Below are 23,929 nucleotides of genomic sequence, written 5' to 3' on the forward strand. Positions count from 1 at the left end.
CATTGATGCTGTGCACATGCATATTGTCAAAGGTTAATGGATATACTCTATCTCCGTACTATGTGTTCATAAATGGAATTAAAGAGAAACTCAACCACACATAATAATTCACTATTTTTTATTTTTTTTTTGAAAACATAATAATTCACTATGTGTTTGGGAAGAATAAATGGAATTAAAGACTGCAACAAAAACTCAACCACACATCATAATTTACATTAACTTACAGAGAAACATTTGTCAGCAGATGAATCTGTCTCCCCCACAAGCCAGAAGCTTGTGGAAACTGTGCATTTATTCTCAGCAACTACTTTTTATACAGGTGGCACTCGGCTTTAAAAGAGAACAATAATTCTGGTATTATTTAATATTCATGCGATTCGATTTTTTGTTTTTTTTTTGTTTTTTTTTTGTATTATTAAGGGTGTGTTTGGTTGGTGGGTTTAGGCATAAGGAATGTGTATGAAAGTGATTGTTTGTGTTTGGTTGATAGGTTTTGTAAATGCTACTATGGGTTTGGAATACCCCATTAATGACAAAACTCATACCCTTATTAAATAAGGGTTTCATCTCCCTTCCCCCTTTCTTCCTCAACTATTAATAATCATTCCCATTCCACCCAATTACCAAACATGTTAAATACTTTCACCAAAACCCATTACCATTACCAAGTATTTGATACCCATTCCGATTCCGATTCCCATGTGCGAACCAAACGCACCCTAACTCTTTTCAATATAATATCTGTTCATATATAGTTTCTCAGTTTATTGAAGCACAAAATTTATATACTATAAATTAATATTTATCATGTTATGTATCTGTAATGACATGTTTTGTGTTTTCAATTTATTTACATACACATAAATTATTAATTACATATATATAATATGTCAACTGCAGACGCATAATTTTTAAATTAGGCGATCCATGGTATAACTAACAATTGTTAGATTAGGGTTTCAGCTTAGGATTGAGCTTATATGAGTGTGCTTTATTTTTGGCTCAAGCCTGAACCTAACAACCAAGGATTTAGCCTGATATGAGGCATGTTTAAAGACCTAAAATAATAAAATTAATTTAATTCAAAAAATGTAATTATACAATTATAGAAATTCATTACAGCACATTAACACAAGTACTAAATTCAAAAATCACAAATCACAACGTCCAATATTACATACGAACCTACAATCATTCAAACATACTAACTAGTACATTATATTTACAAGTTCATAAAATGGCATCACTAGTTTAAAACAAGTTCAATCCAAACACAATAACTAGTCCAAAATCATAAAATAATAAAAAAATAATAATAATAAAAAGAACCCAACGTCATAACTTCATAACAATTCATACACAATGAATAACCATAAAGTCACACAAACATTCATCAAGGCTAGCTTCAATACTATACATTGGGCTAATACATTTTATATATATATATATATATATATATATATATATATATATATATATAATGGGCTATTTAAAATTGGATTTCTAAGACGGGTTATACATGTGCTAATACATCTCTGACAAACATATGAATGAACTTAAATGAGAACAATCTCTTCTTTCTTAGAAAAAGTGAGGACTAATCTCAATCGCTCAGTAGGTCAGGGTTACATTTATTAATAGTTAAAAATTTTAGTAAAAAAATACTCGTTCAATTTTATAATTATTGAAAACTTTTAAGTTTCAATATTTATAAAATGAATTGAATCTCACCCTCTTTTTTTTTTCTTATTTTCTAGAAACCCTAAACCTTTGATCTATTCAGATGGACAGATCATATCAGTCCTCACCTTTTACATGGAAGCATGTTCTCACATGGCTTATTTACTTAAATAGGCCTTAACATAGACTCAAACTTGGCTTTTTTTATTGGAAAGGTCATGTTGAGCCGAGTCAAACTAGGTTGAGTCGTAGGCCCCTATTTGGGGCACGAGTCTATACTCCTCCCCTAGTTAGGCAGGGATTGACCAGGTTTTCTATTGGGGTTGGGTTGAATTGTCATTCCTATGAATAGACATATATTTTATCCAAGATCTCTTTATTTGATTGATTAAATTTAAAATAAAAATTTTAAAACTTGAGTAATGAAAAACTCACAATCATTATATTACTTGAAAATGTATACTAGGCAAATCTTAGTCTTGTGTAATAACTTACAAATCACATAGTAGAGGTAAACCGCACTAAGAAAGACTTGTGTGAAAATCCTACTCATATGTAATAGTTTGCAAACCACATAGAAGTAAATCACACTATGAAGATCTTGTAAGAAGGATTTCATCCAAGCAAGAAAATTATAAGCATGTATATATAGAGAATAAATTAAATCAAATAAAAATTCGTGTTCAAGTATGAACATGTGAATTTGTGCACTTATAATGATTCTAAAATTTATTTTAAAAGTTTTTGAATTATATTTTTGATTACTGATTATACTGTCCACATTTAAAGTTTTTATGTTTCTAAAATTTATTTTTGAATCACACTCTTGCGTATCATATGATGTACTTTGTATATATATAGTTACAAGTTTTCTAATTTCTTGATCCTGTATGTCTCTACAAATATTGGTTACAATATTATTACAAATTAAAGAGAACGTAATATATGCTAGGGACTAGAGAGCAATGGAGTATCTAAAGTCCAAACTAGTATAAGATATAATGACTTTAAAATAGTACAATTACAAATTAAATGTCAATATATACCACCCAATTGGCCATTAATGTCATATTCGGTAAAAAAAAAATTCAAGTCTCTTAAACTTAATTAACAACAATATATGGGTTTCAAAAAAAAAAAAAACAACAATATATAACAACAAATTTTAATCTTTAAGCATGCTGTATTAACTAAACCTAGATTGTATTTGAATTCTTTGAAGTATGAACCATTCCTAAATTGGAACGAACCAATATGATATATAAATAATAGATATATAGTCCATCTATTAACTTAAAATATTAGTTAGACGAAACGTATCTTACACAATAAAAAGACAGTTTGTCAACATGTCAAATTCATAAATTCACACATACAAAAAATTGTATTAAACATAATACTAGTAGTGAAAACAGAATATAATGTTCAATAGTCCGCACAAGTAGCTCAATTAATTCTTGAGTGATAGATTGTGGGAAAGAAATTTCCATGTGGACACCATACGCTGGTCCTCTCACCTAATGAACTACCGAATCATGTGACTGATTTATTTACAATCATATTGGTCCCTTGATGCGAGAGATTTCGGTTTTAGTGGGCTAAGCATTTATTATTGAATTCAATTGTGGGCCCTACGCCATTGTTCTTTAGATCTAGCTAGCTAACCCCTCAACGTTGAGTCTCTTGTGTAATTATCCGATCCTTTCGTCATATTTGGGAGTTTCAAACTCAACTAACCGATTGAAAGCATTGAATGGGCATTGAGAATGAGATGTGAAATAATAAAGGCGCATGGAAGGAATTGTAATATTATTTATTTATTGTGCTGATGAAATTTGGAGATACGTGCACGGCATATATGGCTCATATATACTTCTTCTGCATTAGATACTGATTGGCTAAGGCTGTAATGCCCAGTGAGGTGGTAAGTCATAAGTGCACGTACGTAAGGAATCTCTTTTACTCTTGTCGGTTGAGATGTTTGAACCCAAACTTCATGTCCTCCACATGTCATGTTTAGATAAGTGAAAATGGTCTAGTGGCATCCGGTTGCACCTTCACACAAGAAGGGGTGGGTTAGAGCCTAAGAGCCGGTAGCACTAGAAAAGTCTACATATTTCTGAATTTTCTTGTCGGCTGTAATACTATGCCAATTAATGAGGTGTTGATAAGGGATGGTTTAATAGTTTGACAAATTAATTATAAGAATAAAGGTTAAATAAGCTTTTAAGTGTATTAGTTTTTAAACAAAAAAGTTTCAATTAGACATTTAACTTTTCATTTTTATGCAATTAAGTTAATTAACATATTACCTCTAGATATATAACTGGTAATTTTTTTTAATTAAATTTAAAAAATTAATTAAAATTAAAAAATATATTTTAAATTTAGATAAAGTAATTAAAAAAAACCTCCAGTGGCTTCCCCGTTCAACCGGACGAAGAGGCCTATTTGGCTTCTCCGTCTAGCTGGACAGAGAGGCCGGCAATCTTTCTTTCTTTCTTTCATTTTTTCTTTTTTTTTTTTAATTTAACATTTATTTTTGGATTATTTTTTTAAATAAATTCAATTTTACATGTTATTACCTTAAATTTATTTGCAAAATAAGCACAATTTTAAGAAGTTATTGGTTAAATTGTATAAAAATAAAGAGATGTCGTGTTTAATTGGTTATTGGTTAAATTGTATAAATAAGTACAATGATGCTTTCGAACGGGTGTGTACATATATACATATCGGTGATGCATAATAAAACTCTGTACGTATAAAATAGGAAATATCAAGGAGAATATTCAATCTAGCTATGTGCTATTCATTACATGGTATATAATGTTGACTAGTCTTATAAACATTATATAATTCTTTATATTTATTAATTACGAGTATGTTATTTCATTTTAAAAATCTATGTTACATTATAGAGGATAACCAAGCAAAATCATATTAAGTAATTAAAATTTCTTTAATTTATGAAAAAAAAAAGTTTGCAGTAAAATTGGATGCAAGATTTAATTAAAAATAAAATCAAATAGGAGTAACATATAAGAAAAAAGTAGCGGATAAATCTGATAGATATATAGATTATAAATAGAAGTGAAGTACAGACGGATCACCATATTTGCGACACAGTACAGACCAGACATAGCAACTACTAACCTTACGTAAAACGTTAAAAACTTCAAACAAAAGACCATTAAAAAAAAAACATAGTTGAAATTAAAGCTGGTTTCCCACAGTACAAATCGGATCCCTAGCTGCAGGGATCACAAAAAGACATGATCCCCATCTTATTCTCATGATGATGATAATGATAATGTTACTATTCCGGTCGTCGTAGTTCGCTGTAATGGCGTGTCCGAGAAAACATGCACTCTCCCATCCGTTTTAGTGAACCCTACAACACAAATCATAGTATCAAACAAAAACATATATGAAACGACAATCCCAGTCAAATTAAAAAGACTGTTTTTTTCCTTCTTAGTTTTAGTTGGTCAGCTATGAACAATCTATTCCCCTTTTTAGTTTTAGCATCTGCAGTCCAACTATAAGTTTAGGCTTTTAGTTGAGATGGAATACATGCTTTAATTAGCTAGTCAACTATGAACAACATAGATTAAGTTATGCTTACTTGGAGCAGTCGGTGGAGGTGCTGATGGGGTAGCCGACGTTGACGTGGCATTTTCCAGGGATGCCGGCGGCGAGGTTAGGGTTAAGTCCGGGGAGTTTGCTGGCGAGATTTTTGAGGCATCCGCAAGCGGTCTGGCGGTCGGCGGTGGTTTTAGCTGCGGCGGCGAGTTTCTTAACGCCATCGCAGCAGGCTGGGGTCAATTGTCCCTTGCCCGTGATGTAATTGAAACAACCGCCTAAGCTACCCGCCACGGTGCCGCAACTAATGGCGGCCTCAGCGTGGGGCGCAACCACCACCATGCACAACACCGCAATAACCAAACTAAGATTTGCCATTGCTCTGATATGCTTTGATCTAATAGATCTAGGAATTGAAAGACAGGATATATAGATAGTTTTGCAGATGCTCTAAGTAGTGGTGATGGAGTGGAGAATGGGTAGGGGGGATTTATAGCAGAAATTTTGATGGTGTGAACGGGAGTGAGTGTTACTGTACACTGTGAGACCATTAATGGAGCTGTTGGCAGTTGGGACCAATAAATGCAATCAATCAAACGTTCCCCGTCTGAAAGGAAAGTGATAACTAGATTTGTATGTAGTAAAATTTTTGTCATGTTTCGATTTTCAAAGAAAGGGAGAGGAAATTAATAAACATTGTGCCTTTTTTTTTTCCTGGAATTAATCAAAACATGCATGCCACATCAAAAATTATGAGTAAGTTCAGCCAAGTTGATCATCAGACCTATTTATTTGTTTATAATTATAAGATTGCGAACTACTGACTTTCTTAATTTGTTTGAGCTAGTTCGTTGTGGGCGGGCAGCTAGCTAGTACGTTTTATCTGATAAGTTATTGGCCATTTAGTTTAGTTTATCTCATTGTGGCTCTTTGCTAGCTAGGGTATAAGACGGAGTTTACCCTACACATGCTCTTTGGTAATGATTGATTGACTGAGAGTTTCACGCGTCACAAAAAAAGTGTAAAAAAAGATAGGTAACTAGATAAAACATCATTTTCATAAAAGTTATAAGTTCATTCTATTGGATTCTTCTAGTGTAATTTATCTTACACATGAGTATAGTTTACCAACACAAATGGTGTATAACAACTTAAATTGAATGCATGCATCCAGATCCGGTGTTAGAGCAAGGCAATATTCATGATTTTTTGTAGGTTTTTTAGGCCACATGGGAAAGAGAAAATGGAAGAAAAAAAAAAAAAAAGGACATTTACATGTCATGGCCCTATGGGCACGCCGGGTGGGCCACACGTTCAAAAATGAAACTATTATTTTTCTTTTTCTCTTTCCGTGCAAGCCCCCACAAACTACTTCATGTACTGTAAAAAACTTTGCGCGTCATAAAAAATACTTGTCATGGCCATATGGGCACGCCTGGTGGGCCACACGTGCGAAAATGACATTATTTTTTTTCTTTTTCTCTTTCCGTGCAGTCCCCCACAAAAAAAAAAAAAAAAAAAAAAAAAAAAAAAAAAAAAAAAAAAAAAAAAAAAAAAAAAAAAAAAAAGAAGAAGCATTTTACTGTAAATTTAATGAAAACTACATGTTCTCCAAAAAATTTACTCCCAAATTGTACTTCTACTTGTGTTCAAATTTGATTGGAAGAAGAAAAAAAAAATAGATAAACATCATGACCTCCTATTAAATTGAGCAATCAAAACATACCAAATCATAGGGAGTAAAAAATAGTAGTAAGAATTGGAAGTACATATAAAATTACTCCAAATTTTTTTTTCTTTCTTCCAAATCATCATCTCTCATCTCCAACAAAGTAAAAAATTAGTGATGGGGAATGCTTATATTTCTTGCCTGGCAGGAAGGGCAGGAATGTGATGGGACCAGTATGAAATTTATGGATACATGCAACACTTGTTTAAGGATGAGTAGTATATATCACAAATCCACAAAGATTTCCATTTTATTTTGGAATTCAAAATATTATGAAGCAACATTTAGGAGTGAGTTGGGTGCAAGTGTGCAACACATGCTTAGCAATGAGTTGTATTACCGGCCTTTCATTTATTCTTGAAATTAAAATACCATAACCAACATTTACTTCTATCTAATAACATAAGATATAATTAATGGGTAATTCCAGTCAAAATAGTAAGGGATCAACGCTTGTAAGAGCAAATTGCCATTTTGGTCCACTGACTATAGGGGTCCTATTAATTCTAGTCCACGACTTTTAAAAGTGTTAATTGCATACCATGACTTTTCAATTTGTATCAATTTTGAACACTCCGGTGAAATTTCCGGCCAAATGTCGCCGGATTCTCTTAATCCCACCGATTTGGCTTTATACAATGGGCAAAATTATAATTTCCACCTTAGTTCATTACTATGCTTCTCTTCGAAATGTAATTTCCACCTTAGTTCATTACTATGCTTCTCTTCGAAATGCTACGCTGAGATTAGTTCATTACTATGCTTCTCTTCGAAATGCTACGCTGAGATTAGAGGGAACCCAACCATCTCTTCGAAATGCTACGCTGAGATTAGAGGGAACCCAACCACCTCCGCCAAACTCCACCGTCAGACCACCCATTACCATCCTCAAGACTTTTTTTTTTCTCAAAAAGTAGAGTGAACTAGCACCCAAATCAAAGAACTTTGCTAGCTAGCTAGCTTGCTGTCCCTCACTTATCTCTCTAGTTTCTCCTCTCTCTCTCTAGATTTTGAAAGACTTCGCCGGAAAATCAAGAACTAGTCCGGGGTTCCGGCGACTGAGAAGTTCTATAGAAGTTTTAGGGATAACTGGACTTTGGGTGTCTTGGAATTTTAGCTGAATCTCACTTTTGCTAGAAACCCATTTGGGTAAAGACGTCGGAGAAAGAGGGCCAAGCCGCAGCTGTTGCCGGAAAGGGGAGGACGCCGAAAGCCACCCTTGCTGCACGACGCACACAACGAACGGGTAAGGACGCTCCGCCCAAGCTGCCTGCGACCTCCACCGCTGCTGTCTGTCGGTCGATGCCGAAAATAGGGGAATGCCTCTGCTGGTTTGTCCGCATGCTGCCGTCGCTGAACAGAGAGGAGGGAGATGTAAGCTCGCCGTCGCCGCCGGTTCATCGCTGCTTCATGACGCCACCCTTGTTCGTCCTCCGGGTTAGGTTGCATTGGGTTATTTTGGATCGTGGAAATTACATTTTTGCCCATTGTATTAAGCCAAATCGGTGGGATTAAGAGAATCCGGCGACATTTGGCCGGAAATTTCACCGGAGTGGTCAAAATTGATACAAATTGAAAAGTCATGGTATGCAATTAACACTTTTAAAAGTCGTGGACTAGAATTAATAGGACCCCTATAGTCAGTGGACCAAAATGGCAATTTGCTCACGCTTGTAATTACAATATCACATGTTTCAATTACCTTGGCTGATTTAACACAAGGTAATTTGATTACTTTATTTCTTCGCTCAAGATATTATATTGTCACATAACATTAATAATTTGAGGTTTCAAAAAAAAAAAAAACGACATTAATAATTTGACGTGATTTTCAACTTTCCTTTCAAATACACGTACACATGTGTGTGCATGCTCTTTTTCAGCCAAATAGGTTAATATTGCATGCCATAATTTTAAACAAACAAAAAATGAGCACATCACGGGTAATGTGTACAATGCAAGACTTTAGGTGTAATATAATGTAATAAGACTAATAACTTAGTTAAGGTAATTCAATATTTTGTGAACCAAATGTCCTTTAATTCTAAAAGAAAAGTTCAAAAGATTGACTAAATGAGTGGAACACAATTTTCATACTTGAAAATCACTAGATTTTTTGATCAAGCTTGTTGCACTAATTTGCATATGTACTGCTTGGCCAGGCGGGACTGTAATGCCGAGTGAGATTTGAACTTATGACCATATCACGGGTAATGGATACAATGTAAGATTGTTTTGTCTTATAAACGTTGTATAATTCTCTATATTTATTAATTATATATTGTTTCTTTTTAAAAACCAATGTTACATTATTGAGGATAATATATAATCTAGCAAAAACTATATTAAGTAAAATTTATTTGATTTACAAAAAAGGAGTTGTAGTCCATTAAAAGTAAGCCCGTGAAATTCGTATTATGACCATAGAGGGGAGATAAACTAATCTTGATTATACATTACTAATTAGATCAAATCAAAACAAGGAGAAAGATAAACTAATCTTGATTATACATTACTAATTAGATCAAATCAAAACAAGGAGAAAGATAGCTTCACAGGCATCTTGGAAGTTGAATTATTGGAACATTATATTGTGGTTAATTAAGTAAAACTGCATTGGAGATTTAATTAAAAATCAAAACAAATAACATATATATAAGAAAACAGTGGTGGATAAATCTGATATATATTAATAGCAGTGAAGTACAGATGGATCACCATATTTGCGACACATGCAGTACAGACCAGACAGAGAAACCTCACGTAAAACGTTAAAACAAAAGACCCAAAAAAAAAAAAAAAAAAACATAGTTGAAAGCTGGTTTCCAACAAATCGGATCCCTAGCTGCAGGGATCACAGAAACATATGATCCCCCTCTTATTCCTCTTCATATATTATTATTCTTATGATGATAATGATGATGTTACTATCGGTCGTCGTAGTTCGTTGTAATGTCGTGTCTGAGAAAACATGCACTCTCCCATCTTTTCTAGTGAACCCTGCAACACCAATCATAGTTCCAAACAAAAAACAAGTCAGAACAAAGTTGGTCAGTCTGGCTACTCCCAAGAAAAGCTGTCTATAGATTTTCTTGATTTGAGAGGCTCAGCTATGAATAATAATTCAGACTGTTTTACTTTTTTTGTGGTTCTTTGTCAATTAACTAGAGGTATAATATCTGGATATTTACTCAATGCACACTATCAATCAGGTAGTGATTGGGGTTTTCTGGTTGTTAAAAAAAAGAAGAAGAAAGGAATGAGGCTTACTTGGAGCAGTCGGTGGAGGTGCTGATGGGATAGCCGACCTTGACGCCGCATTTTCCAGGGAGGGAAGAGGCGAGGTTAGGTTTAAGGCCGGAGATTGAGGTGGCCATGGATTTGAGGCAACCACAAGCGGTCTGGCGGTCAGCGGTGGTTTTAGCTGCGGCGACTAGGCCCTTAACGCCATTGCAGCAGCCTCCGATCAAAGGTCCAGTGCCCTTGAGGTAAGTGAGACAAGAGCCTAAGGAACTGGCCACCTTGCCACAAGTCATGGCGGCCTCTGCATGGGGCGCAACCACAACCATGCTGCACAACACCGCAACGCAAACAACCAAACTAAGCTTTGCCGCCATTGTACGTTTTCTGATCTATTGGAAAAGGGAAGGTTTTGGGGTAGACAAGATGGCTGAGTTTTACAGGTTCTGAGTAGTGAGTGCGGTGATGAAGTGGGGGGCATGCGAGGGGGGAAATTTATAGCAGAAATTTTGATGCATGCATGGTGTGAACGGGAAATCAGATCAGAGTCTTACTGTGTACTGCCACACACCATTAATGAAGGCGTTGGTAGTTGGGGCCTGGGGACAATAAATGCAATCAATCCAACGCTCCCGAGTGAAACTAGATTTGACAGGGCGTTTCGTTGGGAGGGGGAATAGGAAAAGAATTATAATTCGGTGGAATTGCAATTCAATGAATAGAGTAAGAATTGAAATTACAGTGTTTGGTATGCAGAAATAGGAGTACAGGGAATTGAAGGGTAAGAAGCGACAAAATGACTAAAATGCTCTTATGTTGTGGTAGATGTTGTAGTAATAGTAATAATAATCATAATCATAATAATAATTCTTTCAAAATAATAATAATAATAATAATTTTTTCATAATAATCATAATTCTTTCAAATTTTTTTTTTTAAAAAAAAAAGACAAAAGGTATGGGAGGAGGGGCAAAATTGTCTTTACACCAACAAATTGCCCCTCATCTCCACCGAATTGCAAGTCATGAGGGGTACCCCATGAATTGCAATTCATCATTTGGAGGGAATTGCAACTCTGCGGAATTGCAATTCCCTCCAACCAAACACTGTAGTTTGAGAATTCACTTAATTGCAATTCCTCCCAAACTACATCCAATCAAACAGGCCATGAAGTAAAAATTTTGTCATGTTTCAAGAAAGGGGAGAATTAGAGGGAGTTTGGATTGAAGCACAATTTCAAGCTAAATCTCATGAACTAAAAGAATCATTACATGCCTTCTAAGCAAGTGTTTGGCTACAGAAATAGAGCTTATTTAATAGAGTTTACTTAATGCATGTAGCGCGGATGAAATAAATGGAAATTAGAAATTTAGAATGCATTGTATATTTCTTGGCTGGCAGGAAGGGTAGGGATGGGTTGGGACCTAAATATGAAATTTTGGGATATGTGCAACACATGTTTAAGGATGGGTCGTATGTATCACAAGTCGGCAAAGATTTCCATTTTATTCTGGAATTATTCAAAATATTATGAAGCAACATTTTGGAATACTGAGTTGTGCAAAACATGCTTAGGATGTTATCTTTTATTTCTATAATACATTAATACTTTTTCATTTATAAAACCTAATCTTACTTTTAAATTATCAAAATTGTAATTCTAACTATTTTAATTTCTTTACATCTTTGCAATTCTCACTAACTTTAAAATTAAAAAAAATACCTGATTTCACATTATATTTAATAATAATAATAATAATAATTATAATAACATATTAATAGTAAAATAAAAATAATAACCTAAGCTTGCAAGAGGGTGAATTACATGGTCTTCCAAGAATGCACTACTATTTCGTAAAGATGTATGATTATGTGAGAAATTGATAATGATTACATGGAAAAGGTATATGAAACAGTAATAATAGATCGATAAAGATATATGAGAAATTATTTTATATTTTATGTTACCAAGTAAATACTTGAAAACCAAGTTCTCTATAATTAAATTTTTTAATAATAATTGACTTATCGTGTGTATATATATATATATATATATATATATATAAAGAATTAATTATGTTTAAAATAGATTTCGAATTTGGATAGACCCTACAGCGTGCGAACAAGTAATGATTTATTAGTTTTTAGTTATTATATACACTTAGATAAGTTTGAGTGTTGAGACATGTAGATTAATCACGTAAATACTACTAATTGTTTCAAAATTTTATTTGTAAAAAAAAAAAAAACATTTTTAGTTTTATTTGTGCTCATTAAGAGTTTAAAAGGTGAACTAAAATGCAAAAATAATTTCCATATCCCCAATCGACCATAAATTTTGTCTTTATTAGGGTTTCCAATTTCCAATGTGAATGGTTGTGTGAAATTAAAAATATGATTCATTGAACTTTGAGTGCTGGAACGCCACACTGAAAATGAGTTTTTTTTTCTTTTTTAAAGAAATTATATCAAAGTTTATTTTAAGTAATTAATTTATGATTAAATTTATTAATTATAAACTTTTTTTTTTGAAAACAATTTATAAACTTTTATACTTATTGGAAATTATACGGAGTGTTTTTTCTTTTTAACAACAGAAATAATTCCGAAAAAAAAAAAAAAAAGACATGGAGAGAAAAAGAAAAGTAAAATAGTTCACACTTGTAAGTAAAATCAGTAATAAATGCAGTGCTGACGGGACATAAAAACAAAATTATGGCTGCCATGCGTGTGTCAACAAATAATTGATTTTTGTGATTTTGTCAAAACGTACTCCATATATTATTGGACCGTGATAAGTAGAAATTTGTGCCCAAACTTTTCAACATTGTACTACATATCAATATATAATTACTTATGGTAAAAATATCATATTTTTAGAAATAAAAATGATATATATTGGATGAGATATTTTACATCTTCTCCCGGCCCTTCATGCTTCGGCTCCAACAAAGTATCTAGAAGGATGTCAACTAGCACAAAATATTAAGGGCTCTCCCGGCCCTTCATGCTTCGGCTCTAACAAAGTATTTAGAAGGATGTCAACTAACACAAAATATTAAGGGCTCTCACGCTTCAGGATTTCAACCATGTCAACTAACACAGAGATTGCGCACAAGAACCCCACACTGTAGCTAATGAGACTCGATCTCTGGCCTCTTCTCCCAAACTTCACCCATGTGACCAGTTGAGCTGCCCTTGCGAGTAAAATGATACGTAAGTTGAAACCAAATCTCTATATTATAAGTTTAATTTTTTATGTTGTGGAATTATGATCATCTTGACTTGACGAGCTATCAATTGATACTCTTGTTGAGAGATCAGTTCACGACCAGAAAAAGGCTAATTAGCTCCAGAGTGAAGGGGACTAACTACCTAATGCCAAAAAGAGTTGAAGCGTGAGCTGTCAATGACTCGACTTTTTAAGAGGTAAGCAATAATATTATTTACATTGATTTCAAAGATATTATAAAATAGTATTTAAAATAGGTTCAAACCCCTACTTTTGAACTAACTTTTGTATACCATTAAAATTTTGGCTTAAGTACCCCCATCATGGATCATTAATATGATGCTCTCAACACGATTATTACATTCAATCTTTTAACTTACATGTGAAATGAATCGATTATTACATTCAATCTTTTAACTTACATGTGAAATGAATAAATATATTACTCATTGTTGTTAACTTACATGTGAAATGAATAAATATATTACTCATTGTTGCCACTATTTAATTAAAAAATAGTCCTTTCAATTGTTCTAAGATTCAAACTAAGCCGATTATTACATTCAATCTTTTAACTTACATGTGAAATGAATCGATTATTACATTCAATCTTTTAACTTACATGTGAAATGAATAAATATATTACTCATTGTTGTTAACTTACATGTGAAATGAATAAATATATTACTCATTGTTGCCACTATTTAATTAAAAAATAGTCCTTTCAATTGTTCTAAGATTCAAACTAAGCCCTTTCAATTGCTTTTTCAATTCCACTTCCATAACCAACTGTTAATTTAAATTGTGTCTACCTTATGTGCAGTTCCTTTGTGAATTTATTTTTTGCTTCAATCATGAAGAAACCATTGGACTAGGTACCTGATGGTGATGGTATGATGTAAAAATGGGGCAAGAGGTCATATTTTTGTGTTTGCACCATGTGAAATGAGTGGTTGACGTGCATCGATCAATCGTGTCTGATCTATCCATAAAACGAGTGGTTGTCATTCATCGATCAACCTCATTCACCCACTTGTCATCACCATAAGTCCATAAGTTGCCACCCTACATCCTTCTCTTCAGATAGTTTGACCGCCTCTAGTTGCACAAGAAATATGGCAGACTAGTTTGAGTAAGGTGGAGTTGTGCATTTGTAGATGAGATAGTTTTAGTCCACCACTAACAAATTATGTTAATATTAATAATGTATTTTAAATATTCAAATTATTGAGGGACACCTTAGTCATTTTTTTATTTATATCATTTTGTATTAAATAAATAATTAATCATTGAGGTTGACAAACACATTTTTTTGCCATTGGAATGTAGCTAAAACTTCAAAATTGTTTTGGATGGTTTTCAAATTTACTAAATATTACTTGTTGAAATAAATATTACGAATTTATTAACTACTTTCTTGTTTTCATGTCGATAAGTTGGAGCGTGTTTTCAATCTATAAGCACTTTCAAGTCTTATGTCATTTTCATTTTCTAAAAAAAAAAAAAAAAAAAAAAANAAAAAAAAAAAAAGAATAGTGGCTCTACCACAATTGCATTTTCAATTTTCCATTTGCAACATGGCATCACACAAAACAAATATATTATATTATTGAAAGATATTACCAAATTGTTATGAAATAGTTTGCTCACATAACAAAAATGTTAATATGAAAAATTGATATGAATATACATATTATAATTCACAAATCAATGTCTATTATTTGAGCATTCGTTTGGCGTAAATGCTTTTCAATAATCTATGTAAGAAATCAAAACATGATAAATAAGATATGTTGGTCATATACATACTACGCTACTATAGAAATATGAAATCAAACATATAAATATCACATAGTTAAATGACAAAATATGTATATGGTAATAATTAATGAACTAAGTCTACAATATAAATATAATTAATGGACTAAAACTGTCGTTCTCCTTACATAATTTATTTCCTATATAGAAGTTTTTAAACTGCCTTTTTCATTAAAAAAAAAGGAAATATAATTTGTTTACCAAATGTTTTTTACCACTTTTCCTAAGTTGATAGGACCAAAATGCCCATACTGAGATTAATTTATATCTCATCTGAGATTAAAATGTCTTTAAATTTTGTTAGTTTGGATGAATTTAAATTCAATAAATTAAACATAAACTGTTAGTTATGCTTCCGTTTCGCATGTGCATCAAACATGGAAATGGAAATAGGTGAAGGTGCGATAGATGATAATGGCAGTGTACCAGGAGAGGTGGTAGTAGGTCCCAAACAAATAAATAATCTAATAGGAATAAGAAAATAGTGTCAAATAAGCTAATAAACTTTGCTTTTTATTACAATTTAAGTTAAAAACATTTCAATCTTTACTCCCACCATTTAAATTTTTTGACTACTCCGTATTAATTTCTCATTCAAATATAACTAAATTTTAACAAAAAGGATCAAAGCTATTACTTTGAGAACAAGTAAGATGTCCCACGGTCCAAAATTAGACCGCCCAAAACGACGCCTTTTTGGGCTGTTATATATATATATATATATATATATATATATATATATATATAATTTTTTAAAAATTTGATTTGGTCATCCCTATCGCCTCACGCTTCCTCTGCCTCGCCACCGCCCAGTCGCCCACCAGTCACCAGATCGACGTCCAGCGATCCTGCGGGAGTGCCGGTCCAGACACCAGTCGGCTCTATCGCGTTTCAAGCTTCCTCGCCGGCAGCCGGCAACGTCTAACCGTCTTCACCCTCAGGCCTCAGGTTTGTAGTCTCCTTCTCAACTTCTCACCCCTTGGACTATATATAAATCTTAATTTCAATAATTTGTTTGAAATCTTTATTATGGTTTTTCCCTAATTCTGTTTTTGTCATAATTTCCCAAATTTTATGTTTGCCCTAATTTCCCTATGATAGATGAGAGCTGATTGCTGAGGATAGATAGACTGGTTTAATTTTTAAGAACAATAAATTTCCAGAATTCCAGTTTATTTGATGTTAGTTGCTTATGTGATGGGCGATGTTAGTTGCTTATGTTAATTAGTTAATGCTTTGCTTGTGCTTCTTGTGCATCTATATATACTCGCAGGAGTTGCAGCGCTATACCGGTCTGCGAAATATGGGGGCGCTGGTTGAAGAAGATGGATTGAAGAAACTAGAGTATCTCTCACTTGTTTCGAAGGTGTGCTCGGAGCTGGAGACGCATATAGGCGTCGGGGACAAGGTTCTGGCGGAGTTCATCACGGAAATGGGCCGGAAATGCGAGACCGTGGAGGAGTTTGATGAAAAACTGAAGGAGAGCGGTGCTGAGATGCCGGATTACTTTGTTCGGACGCTGCTCACAATAATCCACGCAATTCTTCCTCCGAAGCCCAAGTCTGAGTCCGAGAAGGATTCGAAGAGGACGGGTGAAAAATTTTCTGCTTTGAAAATCAAGGATGATAAGGAAAGGATTAAGGAGTTGGAGAGGGAGATTGAGGTCGAAGCGAAGAAGAACCGGGGAAAAGATGAGGAAGAAGATAGGCGGGACAGAGATGATAGACGAGATAGGAGAAGAGAGAGGGATAGAGATGATAGAAGAGATAGGGGTAGAGACAGTAGAAGAGATAGGGATAGAGATGATAGACGAGAAAGGGATAGGGGTGATAGAAGAGAAAGGGGCAATGATGCTGAATATCGAAGTCAGGACAGGGACAGGGATAATAGATATGATAGGAGGAAAAGAAGAGATTATGATGAAGATAGGGATGATGATAGAAAGAATGGGATGCATAGATCGGAGGAACCTGAATTGTATAGTGTGTATAAGGGGAGAGTCTCCCGGGTAATGGACACAGGTTGTTTTGTTCAGCTGGATGAGTGCAGAGGGAAGGAAGGATTAGTTCATGTTTCACAGATGGCAACTCGGAAGGTTGCAAATGCAAAAGATTTGGTGAAGAGGGATCAGGAGGTATACGTGAAGGTAATTTCAGTGAGTGGGCAGAAATTGAGTTTGTCCATGAGGGATGTTGATCAGAATACTGGAAAGGATTTGCTACCACTGAAGAAGAGCTTAGATGATGATGGTTTGAGGGAAAATCCATATAGGGGAAATATGGAGGGGACTGGGACGAGAATTGGGCTTTCAGGGATTCGGATCACAGAGGATGATGTTGTTATCCCATCAAGAAGACCATTGAAGAGAATGAGTTCACCTGAGAGGTGGGAAGCAAAACAACTCAGGGCTTCAGGTGTCTTAAGTGTCAAGGAGTGTCCTATGTTTGATGAAGAAGGGGATGGAATGATGTATCAGGAAGAAGGTGCTGAACAGGAGCTTGAGATTGAGTTGAATGAAGATGAACCACCTTTCTTGCAAGGCCAGAGTCGGTACTCAGTTGATATGTCACCTGTGAAGATTTTTAAAAATCCTGAGGGTTCCTTGAGTCGAGCAGCTGCACTCCAATCTGCTTTGATAAAGGAGAGGAGAGAAGTAAGGGAGCAGCAACAAAGAACAATGCTTGATTCCATCCCTAAAGATCTAAATAGACCATGGGAGGATCCAATGCCTGAGACAGGTGAGAGGCATCTGGCCCAAGAGCTGAGGGGTGTTGGTTTGTCAGCCTATGATTTGCCAGAGTGGAAGAAAGATGCTTATGGTAAAGCACTTACTTTTGGACAGNCAACACAGGTGACACAGTATCTAGCTGAGGCAGGATATACTACAAGAGGTAAAATTGGATGTACTCAACCACGTAGAGTGGCTGCAATGTCAGTGGCAAAGAGGGTTTCCGAGGAGTTTGGTTGCCGGTTAGGGGAAGAAGTTGGTTACGCCATTCGTTTCGAGGATTGTACTGGGCCAGAGACTGTGATAAAGTATATGACAGATGGTATGCTGTTGAGGGAGATACTGGTGGACGAGAGTTTGTCTCAGTATTCTGTTATAATGCTTGATGAAGCTCATGAGAGAACCATTTATACTGATGTTCTCTTTGGTCTCTTGAAGCAATTAGTTAAGAGAAGACCAGACCTTCGCTTGATCGTCACATCTGCAACTTTAGATGCAGAGAAGTTTTCTGGATACTTTTTCAACTGTAACATCTTTACTATCCCAGGGAGAACCTTTCCCGTGGAGATACTTTACACGAAGCAGCCAGAGAGCGACTATCTTGATGCAGCTTTGATAACAGTCTTACAGATTCACTTAACAGAACCTGAAGGTGATATCCTTCTTTTCTTGACTGGTCAGGAAGAGATTGATTGTGCTTGCCAGTCTCTTTATGAGAGGATGAAAGGTCTGGGTAAGAATGTTCCTGAATTGATAATCTTACCTGTTTATAGTGCCCTGCCTAGTGAAATGCAGTCTAGAATCTTTGAGCCTGCCCCTCCAGGGAAGAGAAAAGTAGTTGTTGCCACAAATATTGCCGAAGCTTCTTTAACAATAGATGGCATTTTTTATGTTATAGATCCAGGTTTTGCTAAGCAAAATGTATATAATCCAAAACAGGGGCTTGATTCATTGGTCATAACGCCTATATCACAAGCCTCAGCGAAGCAAAGAGCTGGACGTGCTGGACGAACGGGACCAGGAAAGTGTTATCGTCTTTATACAGAGAGTGCATTTCACAATGAAATGTCTCCTACATCCATCCCTGAAATTCAGCGTATTAACCTTGGGATGACAGTGCTTAACATGAAAGCTATGGGTATTAATGATCTTTTGTCCTTTGATTTCATGGATCCTCCCTCTCCTCAAGCACTAATATCCGCCATGGAGCAGCTGTTCACTCTAGGAGCTCTTGACGAAGAGGGGCTGTTGACAAAGTTGGGTAGGAAAATGGCTGAATTTCCTATGGAACCTCCACTGTCCAAAATGCTCCTCGCCAGTGTAGACCTTGGATGCAGTGATGAGATTTTGACCATCATTGCAATGATTCAGACGGGCAATATTTTTTACCGACCTCGGGAGAAACAAGCACAAGCTGATCAGAAAAGGGCAAAGTTCTTTCAGCCAGAGGGTGATCATCTCACCCTTCTCGCGGTTTATGAAGCATGGAAAGCCAAAAATTTCTCTGGACCCTGGTGCTTCGAAAACTTTGTACAATCACGGTCTTTAAGGCGTGCTCAGGATGTCAGAAAACAGCTCCTTTCCATCATGGACAAGTACTAATCTTCCTTCCTTCCTTCATATTATATATGGTTTTTAATAAGATTCACATTGCTTAATATGATATTAATTCCTTTTGCTTATCGAACTGTGTTGATTTTAGGTACAAACTGGATGTTGTGAGTGCTGGGAAAAATTTTACAAAGATAAGGAAGGCCATAAGTGCAGGTTTCTTTTTCCATGGTGCTAGGAAGGATCCACAAGAAGGGTATAGAACCCTGGTTGAGAACCAGGCAGTATATATACATCCTAGTAGTGCTGTATTCCAAAGGCAGCCAGATTGGGTTATTTATCATGAGCTTGTGATGACAACAAAGGAATATATGCGCGAGGTCACGGTGATTGATCCCAAGTGGCTTGTAGAGCTAGCACCGCGGTTTTTCAAAGTGGCTGACCCGACTAAATTAAGCAAACGCAAGAGACAGGAGCGCATTGAACCTCTTTACGACAGATATCACGAGCCTAATTCTTGGCGGTTGAGTAAAAGGCGCGCTTGATATGTACATACTTCAACAATGCACTTACTATTTTCCAGGATTTGTTCATAATATCATATGTTCACACTTTGCTCAATGTATAGGGGCTCCTGCATGGGAACAATTCAAAAGGATGTATTATTCCTATATGCAAATGAGAGCCATTAATGTTATTGAAATATTTCACATGATGCAGTCGTTTTAGTGTAATTAAAGCTAGTACGCATCTTTGTAAAAAAAAAAAAAAAAAAAAAAAAAAAAANTTAAAAAAAAAAAAAAAAAAAAAAAAAAAAAAGCTAGTACGCATCTGAGTAAATGAGATCAATTTATATCTCACCTTGAGAAAAGAGATTAATTAAAATGTCTTTAAATTTTGTTAGTTTGGATGAATTAAATTCAATAAATTAAACATAAACTGTTATTTATACTTCCTTTTCGCATGTGCATCAAACATGGAAATGGAAATAGCTGAAGGTGGATGCCATAGATAATAATGGCAGTGTACCAGGAGAGGTGCGAGTAGGGTCCAAACAAATCAACAATCTAATAAAAACAAGAAAAAATGTTAAATAAGCCAACAAACTTTTTTTTTTCATTTGTTGGTGTAATTGAGTTAAAACATTTTATGTTCATGTTTATTTTTTAACCCATAATTATTCTCGGAGTAGCTATTTTATTTGGTCCTAAGAATTTGATTTCCTCTCCTTCTCATTATAGGAGACAAACGTTTCCATGCATTTCTAATGAGTTTATTTGACAAATTTAAAGCTCTAGCTTGGTACGGTGGAGTGGTCTCGTACTCTTGTTCATTGATAGGTTAGAGCTCGAAATTTGTCAAATTAATAAAGTCACTGAAACATTATGGATGTTTGTCTCATACAATGAGCGAGATCGAAGAAGAAGAAGAAGAAATCAGTGTTTCATGTTTACTCCAACCATTTAATTTTTTTTTTTATTACTCCGTACTGATTTGCCGTTCAAATGTAACTAAATTTTAACAGAAAGTATCAAAGCTATCACTTTGAAAATAACTAAGATGTGAAAAATAAATACGATATACTTAGGGTATAACTAAGATGTCAAAAAAAGTGACATATAAGTCAATAAACTTATAACTCGGTAACTAACTTTGCATTTTGCAAACAAGATAATATCCTTATAATTATACACAATAGCTAACTCTGCATATGTTTAAGTTGGTTTGTTGCATATATGAACTGACCTGACCCTATGGCTTCGAACAAGTTCGTTAGGTACTCTGTCAATTAACCTACCAGATATATTATGAAAGGTTTTAATAAAAAGTTCTATCATGCCTACATGAATAGCTTAACTGGTCACATGGGTGAAATTTCGGGAAAAAAAAAGAAAAAAAAAAGCTTATCATAATTGTTTAAGCTATGCTATTTTTGGTGTGGTGACACTTGAACCAGTATATAGCAACTATTTTAAATTTCTAGTCATTTAAATCGATATACTATCTATCTAATTTTGAAGGAGTTATTATCAATCCACAAATGGCCTATGGCTCAATTAAATTCAGTCCTTTGTTAGGTGCTGGGTCGTTTCAAACTTGATAACTCTCAGTTCGATCCAACAGTTCACTTGTTTGAAATTAAAAATGACAAAAAAAAAAGTGTACACACGCCCACAAAACAATCACTCCTTTGGCCTATAAATACGTTAGCAATTAGGTTTAATTTACAACATAAGTTCAAACAAGCTAGCATATTGTCACAATGTCACCCACTCTTTGCTAGCTTGTTTATTCTCCACTTCCCGACACAATAATGGAGCATTTCCATTATTTTCCATTTTTCATCCTTGCGTTTGTTCTTTGTTTCCACAACTCTTGTGGCTTCTTCCATGGTGGAGATCCTTCCGACTCCGGCGGGGATTGGAAGAATGGCCATGCCACCTTCTACGGCGGTGCTGATGCTACCGGAACAATGGGTGAGTACGTTACATACATGCTCAATCGTACGGGTAACTTAGGTGGTAGATTATAAGTAATGATATATAATTGAGACTTGTTAGTCACGTCGCACTGTGACCGGGAGTTATACCTAATATGATGAGTTCCTTGTAGGCACCAAGAACGGATCATCCCACCTATGATATCATTAAGTTACTGTAATTTACCTTTTCACCATTCTGTTGGACCAGGGTGTTGGGTTCTTGAACCAAGAATTTTACCTTCTGTGGGCGAGTATATTGCATACATTTGTATACTATAGATTTTAAAAATATTCAACATACTTTTAAACTATATTTATTTGATTAACACATACTATACATGTATCTGGCAATCTTGCCCACAAAAGACAATTTCTTAGTCCACCTTAAAGTCCCACACATCGTCCCGACAAAATACTATTTCTGTCAATCTTATATTACTACTTGTCATTGCATGTATTGATTTGGATTCCAAAGTGGATCAAAAACCCAAGATAGCTTTCTTTTTTAATTTGGGTATATGCAGGAGGAGCATGTGGATATGGAAACTTGTATAGCCAAGGCTATGGTACAAACACAGCAGCCTTAAGTACAGCATTGTTCAACACCGGGTCGAGCTGCGGGGCATGCTACGAATTGAAGTGCAATGAAGAAGATCCAAGGTGGTGCCGCCCCGGCACAATCACCGTCACCGCCACCAACTTCTGCCCACCTAACTATGCCTTGGCTAACGACCACGGCGGGTGGTGTAATCCTCCCCTCCAACACTTCGACTTAGCTGAGCCCGCTTTCCTTCAAATCGCTCAATACCGGGCCGGAATTGTCCCCATTGCCTACAGAAGGTAAACGTAAACCTTTCACTATTACCTTATAACTCAAAGACTAAAAGTACACGGCTGGAAATCATCAGATTTTCGACCACCTAAAAGTGGTCAGAAATGACCTTAATTAGGTCGAAAATGCCTGTTCCGACCAATTTGGATATTGGATTAATTTATTTTATTTTATTTTGTTGACTAGAGTTCGTTGTGAGAAGAAAGGGGGAATGAGGTTTACAATCAACGGACATTCATACTTTAATCTTTTGTTGATAACAAACGTTGGCGGACCAGGAGACGTCCGATCAGTGTTCATCAAGGGGTCAAAGACAGGGTGGATGCCCATGTCAAGAAATTGGGGGCAAAATTGGGAAACACACTCTTATCTCAACGGTCAAAGCCTCTCTTTCCGAGTCACCGCCAGCGACGGCCGCACCGTCGTCGGTTTCGACGTAGCTCCGCCGGACTGGCAATTTGGTCAAACTTTTGAAGGTGGTCAGTTTTAAGAATAATGCATGGACACCTCTTATGTCTTCATGCATCTTTTCAAATGGAAAAGACAGGAAAAATACTCTATTGTTATTTTTCCTCTTTTCTTAATTGGTATTATTGTTTATTTTCTCTATTTTGAAATGGTATTGTATGTATAGATGTGTATGGCTATGATGATCAAGGGATCAATGTGGTCTGCTATTGGGTATATTTATAATTTGGATAAAATTAAAGCATGCAATCATGCATTCGATTTTTATGTATTTTTGTTGTTCAGATGAAATTTCAATATTATATAGTATGTAAAAATTTCTTAAAATTTTCTTTTGGTCGAGCTCGACGCATCACTGTTGCAAAAATCTCGCCTAGGAGCTGATACCTTAAATGGTGGTCTAAGCACCTGGCCGACTAGGTGACCGACTAGGCCGGCTAAGCACCGCCTAGGCCGCTTAGGCCTCCTAAGCGTTGACTAGACCTCCTAGGCACCGACTAGGCCGCCTAGTCGGCCGAATAGCTATTGTTCTTTTTTTTTAATGGCTTATTTCACTCAAAACAACATCGTTTTGAGAAAAA

General features: G+C 35.2%; 4 protein-coding genes across 4 annotated transcripts; 2 read left to right on the forward strand and 2 right to left on the reverse strand.

Moving 5' to 3' along the window:
* Positions 1-4,736: 4,736 nt before the first annotated feature.
* On the reverse strand, positions 4,737-5,739 carry LOC116006905 (non-specific lipid-transfer protein 3-like). Its single transcript, XM_031247416.1, has 2 exons — positions 5,312-5,739; positions 4,737-5,077 (listed from the first exon to the last, which is right to left on the reverse strand). Exons 1-2 carry the CDS (start codon positions 5,644-5,646, stop codon positions 5,068-5,070), a joined length of 345 nt encoding a protein of 114 aa, XP_031103276.1. The 5' UTR covers positions 5,647-5,739; the 3' UTR covers positions 4,737-5,067.
* A 4,189-nt stretch (positions 5,740-9,928) lies between these two features.
* On the reverse strand, positions 9,929-10,689 carry LOC116006903 (non-specific lipid-transfer protein 1-like). Its single transcript, XM_031247415.1, has 2 exons — positions 10,268-10,689; positions 9,929-9,997 (listed from the first exon to the last, which is right to left on the reverse strand). The coding sequence occupies exons 1-2, from the start codon at positions 10,612-10,614 to the stop codon at positions 9,988-9,990; spliced, it is 357 nt and encodes a 118-aa protein (XP_031103275.1). The 5' UTR covers positions 10,615-10,689; the 3' UTR covers positions 9,929-9,987.
* Positions 10,690-16,058: 5,369 nt separating this feature from the next.
* On the forward strand, positions 16,059-20,300 carry LOC116007516 (probable pre-mRNA-splicing factor ATP-dependent RNA helicase DEAH5). The gene is made up of 3 exons (XM_031248223.1): positions 16,059-16,235; positions 16,561-19,610; positions 19,718-20,300. Exons 2-3 carry the CDS (start codon positions 16,591-16,593, stop codon positions 20,109-20,111), a joined length of 3,414 nt encoding a protein of 1,137 aa, XP_031104083.1. The 5' UTR covers positions 16,059-16,235; positions 16,561-16,590; the 3' UTR covers positions 20,112-20,300.
* A 1,513-nt stretch (positions 20,301-21,813) lies between these two features.
* On the forward strand, positions 21,814-23,619 carry LOC116007517 (expansin-A4-like). The gene is made up of 3 exons (XM_031248224.1): positions 21,814-22,043; positions 22,573-22,888; positions 23,067-23,619. Exons 1-3 carry the CDS (start codon positions 21,881-21,883, stop codon positions 23,368-23,370), a joined length of 783 nt encoding a protein of 260 aa, XP_031104084.1. The 5' UTR covers positions 21,814-21,880; the 3' UTR covers positions 23,371-23,619.
* The last annotated feature ends 310 nt before the right edge of the window (positions 23,620-23,929 follow it).

Source organism: Ipomoea triloba, chromosome 15 (genome assembly GCF_003576645.1).
Source record: "Ipomoea triloba cultivar NCNSP0323 chromosome 15, ASM357664v1".
In the NCBI taxonomy this organism is placed as follows: domain Eukaryota; kingdom Viridiplantae; phylum Streptophyta; class Magnoliopsida; order Solanales; family Convolvulaceae; genus Ipomoea; species Ipomoea triloba.